Source organism: Triplophysa dalaica, chromosome 3 (genome assembly GCF_015846415.1).
Source record: "Triplophysa dalaica isolate WHDGS20190420 chromosome 3, ASM1584641v1, whole genome shotgun sequence".
Taxonomy (NCBI): domain Eukaryota; kingdom Metazoa; phylum Chordata; class Actinopteri; order Cypriniformes; family Nemacheilidae; genus Triplophysa; species Triplophysa dalaica.
Genome location: NC_079544.1, coordinates 20,294,814 through 20,307,259, shown reverse-complemented (window position 1 = coordinate 20,307,259; position 12,446 = coordinate 20,294,814). Strand labels below are relative to the sequence as shown.

General features: G+C 39.4%; 1 protein-coding gene across 1 annotated transcript in view; it reads right to left on the bottom strand.

Annotated features, from left to right (window-relative positions):
• Positions 1-132: 132 nt before the first annotated feature.
• camsap2b (calmodulin regulated spectrin-associated protein family, member 2b) overlaps positions 133-12,446 on the bottom strand; it is a 32,539-nt gene continuing 20,225 nt past the window's right edge. Inside the window, exons 5-18 of the mRNA XM_056744642.1 lie at positions 11,608-11,749; positions 10,711-10,850; positions 8,901-8,991; positions 8,746-8,830; positions 8,262-8,287; positions 8,075-8,144; positions 7,695-7,943; positions 5,741-7,523; positions 4,829-4,965; positions 4,447-4,667; positions 4,154-4,250; positions 2,968-3,080; positions 2,604-2,722; positions 133-1,471 (exon numbers count right to left, since the gene is read on the bottom strand). Of these exons, the coding sequence (XP_056600620.1) occupies positions 1,175-1,471; positions 2,604-2,722; positions 2,968-3,080; positions 4,154-4,250; positions 4,447-4,667; positions 4,829-4,965; positions 5,741-7,523; positions 7,695-7,943; positions 8,075-8,144; positions 8,262-8,287; positions 8,746-8,830; positions 8,901-8,991; positions 10,711-10,850; positions 11,608-11,749 (3,570 nt within the window). The 3' untranslated portion in view covers positions 133-1,174. The remainder of the gene's footprint in view (positions 1,472-2,603; positions 2,723-2,967; positions 3,081-4,153; positions 4,251-4,446; positions 4,668-4,828; positions 4,966-5,740; positions 7,524-7,694; positions 7,944-8,074; positions 8,145-8,261; positions 8,288-8,745; positions 8,831-8,900; positions 8,992-10,710; positions 10,851-11,607; positions 11,750-12,446) is intronic.

The window sequence follows — 12,446 nt, the reverse complement described above, 5'->3', positions numbered from 1 at the left end:
ACTAACAATTTAGCAGCTACTAATTTTGAGAATTATTGTGAATTTATCAAATAATACTGATCGTAATAAATCACAAATATAATCACAAAGTAACATTAAATGACAAGGAAAGAAATGATGAAACTCGTCAAAGACTTTGAGATGTAAATCTGTATTTATGTTGAGGTTAACATTCAAATACAAACAGACAAAAGCGTATGATGGACAAAGCGGACGTGACCTGCAAAAAGATTAAACATCATGTAAAAACAAACAGCTCTCATTTTCTTCTGCTTTCATCACTCAGAGATCGCTCACTGATAGGAATTACCCATACTTAGACCTATTAAACATCATCTGTTCATATGAAAAATATTAATATTCAATGGCTTAAAAAATAGGCTTAGTATGAAAAACTATATCTGTACAGCATCAATAAATTCAAACGATGATTTACTTCACTTAGTAAAAATAACAAATGTCTTGCAATTCTTTTCCATCTGGAGACAACACATCACCAGACAACAGCCCGTCAAAATGTCCCAGCTCATTAAAATGCACTTTATAATTAAAAATGAGTAACGACATTATTTACCAATAATATGCACCAAAAGCTTCATTTTTTGATAATCAATAATGTCTCCCCTTTACTTAAACAGCCAAATAAACTTGACTGTAATTCTAAGATGCATATTTCAAACATTTTAGGCAGAGATACTACAAGTGATAGCAATTTATCTAGGAATGTATTTTATATTTCTAAAGCTAATGTGTTTAGATACATGTACACACACACGTTCCTCCGAACTAGAAGTAATTGTGCAACAAGCATTACAAATCTTATCCGAAATATAAACAAACTCAGACATTAAATAACACAGTGAGTTTCTGAGGTTCCAGTACATGAAATACTGCCATAGAACTGCATGACCTTCAGAGAAGTTAGTCTTCAAGTGTGACACGTCCCTAATGGTCTCTTACACCTAGAGGGGCGACATGTATCTTCATACAATGCAATGCTCATAAACTCAATAACTGTGCTGTAAGCATACTGTAGCAAAAGAGACGCGACAAGACAAGCATAAGGCCACAAAAGTTTAACATAAAAATGAAGTAAAAGCTTGCAAAAGTGTTTTCTCTACATTCAGGTTGCACCACAAGGAAGGAACAATTCAAAGTTCCCGGTATCCGTCCCTTATTTAAAAAGTTTCTTGGGTGTGTTCTGTTTCTTGTTCTGCCAGAGGTGGTCGTAGATGGTGATGGCATCTACGCTAGCCGACATGGTCTTGGCGGGTATTTTGCTAAACTGTTTCTTGTCCGAGCTGTATTTAAAAAGATTCTCAATCATTTTGGGAGTGATGGTCTTGGGCCCGATGCCAGCTAGCTTGTTGATCTCCTCCGCCTCTGGGTAATATGTGTACAGAGAGCGAAACTGACAGCCAGAGTCCCGGAACAAAATCAGGAAGTTGTTGTCTTGTGTTTTCTCCATTTCCTGTAGACAGATGGAGATACTTACAGTTATAAAACTTACTTTACCATTTAGACTATACCACAATCCAGCACTCTATACCCAATAAAGTACAAGTTTTTCAAGGGGTCATATGACATGGCTCAAAGAAATATTATTCTTTGTTTTAGATGTAATGCAATTTATATACACGATTTAAGGTTGAAAAACGCTGTATTTTCCACATACTGTGCATGTTTGTATCTCCTCTGTGCCCCATCTCACTGAAACGCACAAATTTTTAACAAAGCTCATGGCTCTGAAAAGCTAGGTGTGCTTTGATTGGACAGTTAATCTGTGCGTAGTGATTGGTCAAATACTGCAAGCGTGTGACGGAAATGTAACATATTTGGAACATCAGGTTCCAAAGCATTTGTGCTGACAGGTGCGCCCACCTGCACTTGCGTATACATTTGGGCGGTCTTAGTCAAATCACACCACTAACTGATGTAGAATTGTGGGTGCGTGTGTACACGATGCGTCTCAGGCAGGTCTGGGTGAGCATTCGCTCTTAGAAAGGATGCATCACTTATTCCGACACTTTAATTTTTGCAATTTTACGTGTCTAATACATGCAAAGAATAACACACCAAAGACACAGAAAATCCCGTGTTTCACTTTAAGAAAAGAAATACACATAAAAAAAATGGAAAAAAAGGTCATAGCCGTAGAGCTGTAATCTGTGCACATGGTCCACACGAATAAGAGCGGTTTGCTCGAGGGGACGTAGGTTTAAGTTTAACACGTCACTGTACTCTAAAGAATGAATTAAAAAGCCCCCCCAAAATAAATAATGTATATTGATCTCTTTATTTTTTACAATTTTAATTTAAGTTTAATGTGAATTATCCAATTATATACAGTACAACTGATCAACCAATGTGTTCTCTGGGAATAAAACCCATGAAATGAAGAGCTTTCCTGTAGCTCAGTGGTTAGAGCATTGTGTTAACAACGCAAGGTTGTGGGTTCGGCCACATACCTAAGTATAAATGTATAGGTTATTGCAATGTAAGTCGGTTTGGATAAAGGCGTCTGCCCAAATGCATAAATGTAAGAGAAAACTTGACAAATATCAAAAGCAAATCTGTTCACCCACAAGCTATTCAGTACTTACCTCCAGGATCTTGTTCTTCTGTCCTTCATTGACACGGCCTGCGAGGCAGCAGTGAGCCAGTGCATTCTGGATGATGTATTTATTTGACCTAGCACTGGGCTCCTTGTACAACTTTGGCCCTACAGAGGACAAATATACTACAAGATTCAGAAGAGACTATAGTTCACATACAAAATAGAATCTTTTATGTCACACCTGTTTGAAAGGTTTGTTTTTATGAAGACCACATTTTCTACTGGCTGTTTCATTGTCACTCGTAGGCAAACATACCAAACTTGTATTTTATTACAGATAATACTTAAAGAATATTGCAGATCAAGATCCTAACCAGAGGTTCAGTGTTGGTGTCATGTCCACAGCCCACCTGTATACTCTGTGTTTGATGCTGCAGATGATGTCGTTGACTCCAGCTCCCAGTTCTCTCCATTACCACCGACCGACGGACACGGTGACAAGCAGCCCTCTGCAGAGTCAGGCCTGAGGAAGAACACGCATATTCTATAAGCAACTCTTTCATGATGACTACCGTTGTAACTCAATAGGTGACCACTTTCATTCTACTGAAAAAGGAAGAGAAGCTTTTCATATAAATCAACAAATACACCGCCCCCAAACATCAGAATGTATGATAACTCCAAACACTGATGCTGAGAAGCTGAAGGGTTAAGAAAAGCACAAAAGCAAAACATTGATGAAATAGCAGAGACAAACTCATCACACTGCGTCTTAACCAGGTGCCACACGTTTAGTTTCTAGCAACAAATTTACTTTCAGTCTACACATAAAGGTTTTTGTTTTATTTATTTATGTGCGCTTTGTTAAAATGGAAAATTCCCAAAGACTGTATTATTAATGTGTAGCTCATAAAGTATTTACTAGTAGAAAATTTGCATTATACAAAAATAAATTTAGTAACCACTGACCTGACTAAAACATACTGACTCCATATTGATTATATCAGAACACACCTAGTTACGATACAATGTCACGCTAAGCCTCATAAAAAAATATGTGAAATTTTAAAGCTTATAAGCTTATGCAATAGGCAAAATGTTGTTGCTGTAGTCGATTTAAGCAGAAAAAACAACCAATAATGAAGTCACAAGAAAATCAGAAAAACAAAACTGTCATGTTAAATAAAATCTGATAATGTTACACAACAATTTATATAAGTTTTATTTACACATTTTTATCCAAAACCATAATATGATCATTTCAAAAAATTGATTCAATGTCCAAACACGCAGCATGAATTTATCCAGTGTCAAAGCTGAAATGACAGCCATCAGCCCTGTGAGGAGATGACATGAGTGTGATGCTGACTGACCTTCCCTTTCTCCCTTTAGGAGAGCTCAGAAAGAAACACAGACTGCCGCGCGACAGTCTGCTGCCTCTGAGCAACCAGCACAAAGAAAAGACAAAGATACCATACAGAGCAAAGACAGCGGGTTACGGACAAGACTTGCGTCAGAGGAATAGATGCGTGTCAGTATTACAACAACAAACTTTGTAAATCATGTCAATAAATTGGACGGTAGAAATGGTCTCACCTGGATGTTCTCTTATCTGACTGGATGCTCTCATTGTCTGCCAAGTTAAGGGAGGCGAGTGACAAGCTGGACACAGAGTATCCACGTGGCCGTGACCCTAAAGATGAAAACACAGTACATGTATCTGCTTATGTTTTACAAACAATATGTTTTATAAGTCAATCTGGGTTTCTTAACTAAAAACAAAGCTACTACATAACATATTTAATACTAAAAACTGATGCTTAGTGAAATATTCGGAATTGAAATGATATATTCACCAAAACTGGATCAACCTGGATTTGACAGTGTACCTGTTGCAGTCCGCGCTGGAAATTTTGGAGACTCCATTATGTCCCTGTGCATAGATTTGGGGCGTGGCTTCTTTTGCTTGACACTTGGGGTGCGGGGCTTAATAACACTATCCATGTCATCCATCAGTTTGAGCTGCTTCTTCCTCATATACTCGTTTTTAATAAAGTCTCGCCTTTCCTTGTCATCCTCCTTCTTCTGTTGATCCTCTTCCGTTTTAATTCTGTTCATGTGCGCAGTGAATAAATGCATTTACTTTAGTTTCTATTAAATGTTAGAATTGAGACATTTCACTTTTTCTATTATTTGGTTGTATGTGTTTTTGTGTGCATTGTGTAGTGTACAGTGTAAAGTTTGGTATAACTGTGTGTGGTGTTTTCATACCGCGCTGATCCTTTCTTCTGCTCTATCTCAGTCTCCTGTTGTTGTTTCTTGATGTGCATCTCTTTCTCCCTCCGCAGCCTTTTCTCCAATAAAGCAGCTTTTTTTTGAGCAATGTCATCCTCCCCCTTCTGGTCATCCTGATATACAAACACACACAAGACATTCTTGAATCTCATGTTCAGATAGAATATATACTGTATATTCACATACACATGTATATATACACAGTATATTAATAGTGCATACAACATCAAGTATATACATTTTGCTATAGAAGAACAATAAAGAACAGCTGACAGTTTTTTAACTTACAAATTCCAATTCTGAACTAGTACACAATGTTTCAAAAACATCAAAATATTGAAATGATTGGCAATAACTGAATGATTTTATTTTAGCATTATTGTATTGCATATATACTGCATTATTTATCAAGTTGTGTCAAGTTGCATAATGCATTTTCCTATAATATAGTGCAGCATTTCTATAAGTAATAATAAAAGCATGTATTGCTTGCTTTGGGATTATGCTAATTATATTATGTTTTTAGGTTTAAATTGTTAAACGGATAGATCACCCAAAAATCATTTACTCACCCTCAGATTGTTCCAAACCCGTATAAATGTCTTTGTTCTGCTAAACACAAATGAAGATATTTGGAAGAATGTAAGTAACCAAACAGATCTCATCCCCCTCTGACTCCCATAGTATTTATTTTCCCAACTATGGCAGTAAAGTGGAGATGAGATCTGTTTGGTTGCTAACATTCAGAAAAAAAGACGTTTGTACAGGTTTCGAACAAGAGACAGAATTTTCATTTTTGGGTGAACTATCCCTTTGAGCAAACATTTCTTTAAATATTTAGAGCAACTGCTTTCTACATTTCCAATGTATATCTTATAAGAGTCTCACCCTGTAGAAGAAACCACAGCACATCTTCTGGTCTGGTCTGGGTTCTAGTCCAGTTTCTGTTTCTTTACTGTTCTCCACATCATGTCCTTCCAAAGGCTTAAGTTCTGAGAGGGGAACCTCAATCAGAGCCTTCTTTCCTAAATCTTCTTGATTGGCGTTCCCGGTGGCCGAGACCGCCATTATCGGCTGAGAAAGAACATCAGACGTTGCGACATTCTTAAGTTCATCTTTATGTTTCACCTTCTTGTTTTCACCATCTCCCTGTTTTTCCTCACCCTGCTTCTCGTTCACGTGTCCAGACATCTGCTTGTCTTTGGAATCTTGATTCTGTGGCTTCTCGCTTGAAGGACCTTCATCGTGTCCCAAGTAGGCAAACGAGGTGGTTTGCATCTGGCTCGGCAATGCGCGTCTGAGTCGAGGCAGGCTGTCCACCGACTGTTGGGTGTTGAGCATGCGGCTAAAGGGGGTGACCTTCAGCTCATTGGGACGTGGCGTTCGAGGTGTCCTGGCGTGGAAGGACGCAGACTTCCTTTTGATGGCAGAAGGTGATCGGTGCGTAGTATGTGGCGAGCCGGTGGATGACAGGATGGGTGACAGTGAGCCCACTGAGCCCCGTCCCACCACGCTGCTGCTGCGCAACTCTCGAAATTGTTTCCGTGGCGAGGGATCTGGTGGAGAGATTACCCAGCTTTGATGTTCACTCATCTGCATGATACGTTCCTGCTGCTGGGCCAATCGCTGCATCTCGGTCTGCAGGAAGTTCAGAGACGTGTTCAGACGCTCGATGGATCGCGTGTACTCAGTCAGATCCACCTCCACGCCCGCCTCCTCCAGAGGAGATTTCGGTGGTGCGCCGTCTGGTCTACACCTTTCAAGTCTACAATCAGATTCATTTGAACTTGAAGGCGTCTTTGGGGGTTGTGGGTCGATGGTCTGCTTTTCTTGGTCATCCGGAGCATCGTTGTGACTCACTAGTGGTGACACAACTCCTTTACGTCTGACCACGTTGAGAAACGCTGTCCGGCCCATTCGCTGTCTGTGACGTGTAAAAGCAGCTTCAACCTTCTTCTTCTGAGCTTCGATGGCCCTGCGTTTCTCCTCCAGTTTCATTTTTAGCTGCACCATCTCTGATGCCAGCAAGTGGGAGGGGTCACGAGGCGAAGTGACCCGAGCAGGGCTGCATGCATCTGGTGTAACCGAGCTGGTGGCTCCTGCGTTCATCTCAGCACCTTCGGGCGTGTTACCACCACTACTGCTGCTGCGCCCATCGCATCGCTTACGAAACTTTTGCTCGGCAAAACTGGTCATACGCACTGCGGGACCAAGCGAGGAGGCGATACTGGTGGCCAAAGACCTCATTCCTAAAAGGGTCGGGCACGGACTACCGGCCATGTCCGGAAGGGGACACGAACGAGCCTCGTAGTCCTGGTCCATATCTGAGTAATCCTTCAAAGAGGAATCCTCATCTTGTCCGTCTTGAATATCCTCCGTCCGGACGTGGATTCCTGTATCCATGTCGGTAGAGGCGGAGTTTAGGTCCATGTCATCTGGCCGGGCTTTGGAGAGAGAGTCCTCAGAGTGGTTCGGGTCAGCGGCGGGGTTGCGGGAAGATGGGTCATGGAGGAAAAATGTGCTTTCATCTGGTGGGGGTTGCATGCTGCTGTGGGGTCGCTCGGAGTCGTGGATGATCTTCAGGGCTTCTTCTATGCTAGGGGTGCTGGGTTGAGGACAATGGTCATACGGAGGGCTGCGGTCATCATCTGCCAACAAACCGTTTGAGTACCTGAAACATGAAATATTCAGTCACTTGCATGAAAGTAAAGACAGACGCTTGTATCCAAAGTGACTTACAGTGCATTCAAGGTATAAAGTTTATCAGTATCCGGGTTGATTGGAATCAAACCCATAAGTGATAAAGAAGGCAAAGTTAAACAAATAGAAATTACAGATGTACCCAGTGTGGTTTCCCAGTCTCTGTTTGGCAGGGCGTCTGCTTGGATCCTCATCATCTTCTTGATGTAAGTTACCGTGTGCGTTTCCATTAACAGGCTGGAATGACAAGTTTTTCCGCATGCCTCGGGCAGCGTGGTGAACTTTAAAACCTAAACCTTCAGTGCTCGCCGATCGGCTCAGTGCACGACCTGAAGACGGACTCTCGTTGTCGTCGAATGGAATCTCAAACGAAATGCCATGAGCTGTAGACCTGGGGTGAAGAAAGACTTATTCATCCATCGCCCTGTAAAACCTTGAGACTGCTTATGTCATGGTCATATATTAAATTATACTAAACATCTGGGATTATATAATGCATGGAAGTACACAGAATTCACAAACCGCTTCTCTTTTGGCCATGTCCCCACACACCCGTCTACATACGACATGGAGGACGGCCGCCTGATCACAGCTGTGAATAAACAACATTTATATTCTGTTCATTTATTTATTTCGTGTTTCCCCCCTGCTGTTCTGCTAAATGCCAAGTTATGCACAGTGTTACAGAAATAAACATGAATTGAATTACCTGAGCTGTCAGTTTTAGGCTGTGACCTATGGTACAAAACAGTTTGAAATATAAAATCAGACTTTATTAAAATGACAAAGTATATGATGTTAAATTATTCCAATGAGGTCAAATGTGTAATGTTTTGGAGGATCTATTGACAGAAATGCAATATAATATACATAACTAAATGTCTACAAATGTGTATAAAGACCTTACATAATGAAGCGTTTTGTTTTGATTCCCCTTCAATGGAATTCACCATGTTTTTCTACAGTAGCCCTAAACGGACAAACTGCTCTACAAGAGCGCATTACGTAAATATGATATCTTCTTTATCAAAGAAATGAAAACATATTTTTTCTTTGTCAGCCTCTGTAGTGTTTCAAAAGGGAGGGGCGGAGTGAGACGTTGTTGCAATTCCCAACCTCACCCCTAGATACCGGTAAATTGCATACACTGGAACTTTAATTTCTTAAAAAATATTTTAAACTGTAATACAAACCTGGTTTCATCTGGACTGTCGGGTCTGTGAATAAGGTTCTGTTTGGTTATGGGAGCCATGTCATTGGTCTGTGATGGGTCTGAAACTACAGAAGAAATGACTTTAGATTGTATTAATAAATGTATAACAACACAATGACACAAGACGGACCTCACCTTTGGTATTCACAGTACGTGGCTGAACAAAAGACGGTTTGACAACTTCACACCACCAGAACAGCTCTGCCATAAACACAAGGTAGTTACTCTGAAATCACACAAACAACAGTGATAAACATAAGAAAACGATGCAGACCACAGACAGAGAAGTTTGAAACAGATAATGATGACAAAGGGCTTTAAATCTGTGACCTTGTATCTATGTAAATAAATAAAAATAATGAATGAATGAAATGCTGTAACACATTGTATTTGTGATGTGCTGTACTTGTAATTATGTTTGATAACATTTCTCAGTTCTCTTTTAGAAATAGACTCTTTTTATAAACTGGTACTGTAAAAAGCACGTTCACAAATGTGTTTTATACTGCATACTTTAAAATAGTGTGCTTGCATTGACAGCGCAGCTACTTTAAAGAATCTCATTCTGTATTGAGAATCAAAGGGTGTTCTGACCCAAATAGAGACACAAAACAACCGGGGCAGCCTGACACGAACAGAACAGACCGAGCTGTCTCTTTTTTCATTCTTGGCTGAAATATTCTGCCCTTTATTGACCACAATTACATGAAAAGTTACTTAAATCAATTACACAGCACGAGGCTAAAATCACTGAACAATTGGTAAAATGTGACTCTGTTGTACTGGAGAGATGGTGAATGTCTGAGGCAGCCGACAGGCATTTTAATTTGGGTTACATAATCGACCAAAGCAGTTGTGCTCATATGACATTGCAGTCATTTCCCAGGACATAAAGCCACCATTGCCAAGCTTACCAGTATGGAAAACATAACTCAATGTTAGTGTGTGAAATAAGGCTACTGTGTGATGACAGTTATTGTCTATCTAGATAAGAGAAACCATTTCAGTAAAATACATGAGAGTTTGGCAGCAGTTCAATTCTGGTACACACACACACATACTATGACTCAGTCTTCACAAACGGTCAGTTTTGAAACACGTACTGGTCGTTTCTCCCACCCTGCATCAGTCCTGGTAAAATCCACTGGAATACTCCAGCTACCACTCATACATCTTAACTAAAAACAGATATCTGTAGAACATCATGAGAGAGTGTGCAAAGTCTTTATCATAACAACCACACAATACAAACTGTTCAAGAATCATCTTGTAAACTCCGTTTCCTGTTTATTGTGTTGAAACAAGTGGGAAATATTTATGTATTGTAGGAAAAAACCCTGGAACAACAACTAGCAACATTCTACAGATAAGTCAGCAAATATTACTTTATACTGTAATACAATCCTACGTACAGTATATAAAACAACATTTTAATGTTTTATGTTTGAAGAAAATTGTAAAAATAATATACTTTTCAAGCCCAAATTTCAGTCATCATTCATGTCGGTTACGCAAGCTGTGGCACCGAGTTACAAAATTATGTTTAATTCATGTAAATAGTAAAAAGTTCAATTCTGTAAATAGTGTCGGTATTAAAAACACCAATAAATAATAATAATAATTATAATAATAAATGTTTGTTTGTGTTGTGCCACAAACACTGTCTAAACAAATGGCACATTATTGTTTAAATTACAGATGTAAACAAATGCTACAAAACCAACTGAATGTGAAAAAAAAACATTAGACAGCGTTTAAAGACTAGAATTTATAATGTTTTAAACATTCTTTAAATAAAATCTAGTGATCAAACTGAGTAGCAAAATGGCCATAGATTGCACATTTTTGCTCAAGAGATGTGAAGATATGATTTAAAAACTCCCCTCTGTTCTCTTCATGAAAATCTTATAATACTCTTCTTAAATGTGGAGACGTCATGCTTTACCTTGATGCTGTTGGAGGCATACAGCATATCCTCCAGGGTGAAATGACAGCAGTTGTTCAGGTTTTCTCTGCAGAACTCTTGGATCAGCTGAAGATTGTACAGACTGTCAGCCAATGACATTGTTTCTTTCACACAGATGTCTGTAGGGGAGAGAACATAACACACGACAGCCAGTAGCATTAAGAGTTTATCTGAGGGAACAGTTGCAGAACCCAAGTAGAAGCCAATGGAATTTCAGAAGCGCGTGTGGGCGGGATCAGAATGTGTGATGTAATGAGCAGAACAGTCATGGTCATGGGGTGGTGGAGATGTGTTTATGTTTGAATAACTGCTCCACTGTTCTCGCTTCTCTTCCATTCACTCAATCCCACTCTCTCTCTGTTTTTCCCCTTTTCATTTCTTTCTTCCAGCTTTAAATGACATGTCACAGCCTTCTCTGTGTCTCAGCTCTTTATTTCCAACAATCATTATTATTACGTCTTTTGTAATAAACTAAAATCTTGTACAGTATTTACAGTACTTTTAGACAGAAAATAACAAAGGAGCGCTGTCATTGTATTATTATAGCCACTATTTTGCCCTAAGAGTGTTTTAGTCTCCCTTATGTGGGTTTGTGTGTGTCTGTATCTTATCTACAGAGCTACATTCTACTATGCATTTTGTTGAGGCTTAATCAGCACCAACTTCTGGTGAGGTCTATCACAACCCAAGCAAAAGTCAAGGGCTGTTCTCTCTCAAAAAACAAATACTTATACCTATCATCGTGTCTGATAGTGGATACACGCTCCTTCTGCCTAAGATGTCCTGTTTATGTAACTTTTCTGTGGACTGTGAGAAGTCTAGAGACTAAATTTAGTCTAAACTAAGACTTGTGGTCAGAACCATGTGTTTTCCTACCTTCCCATGGCACTGCATCAGGACAGTAATAGTGCAGAAGTACAGCCAGTGCACAGCCGTCTGTATTGTCTTTCAGTAGATTGTCCACCAGGGGGAAACAAAGAGTGGGTCGAATTTTAGAGTCCTCTCTCTTGAGCTGCCCCTGTGTGGATTAGGAACACATTTCAGTTGCTATGACAGCAAGATTGTTAAAATGGCAATGCGTCATACCCAGAGACGCACACTACAATACAGAATACCACATTTCTCATGTGTATTGTAAAATCAAAGCAAAGCCTTTCTGTTTTTTAACTGTCAGGTGCACAATTTAAAGTGATATTTCACCCAAAAGTGAAAGTTCTGTCCATATTTACTCACCCTCATGTCATCAATTTCTTTGTTCTGATGAACACAGAGAATGATGTTTGTAAGAATGTTAACAATTTTCAGTTCTGGGACATCACTGACTAACATAGTAGGAAAAATTAAATGGTAGTCGAAGGTGCCACAGAACTGTTTGCTATTCTAATTATCTTATTTTGTGCTCAACAGAACAAAACATGTACAATATTTTTTCCTACTATGGTAGTGAATAATGTCCCAGAGCTGAAAATTGCTAACATTTTTACACATATCTTTCTTTGTGTTTAGCAGAACAAAAACATTTATACAGGTCTGAAACCACCTGAGGGTGAGTAAATGACGATAGAATATTTATTGTTGGGTGAACTAGCACTTTAAGGGGTATGGCCACAGAAGCTTAGTGGGTGTGTTTGTGAATGTCAATCAAACAGTGTGCAGTGTGTTAAATATGAAAAGAATTCATTTGTTAGAGTGTTCCTTACATACAAGCAATGACA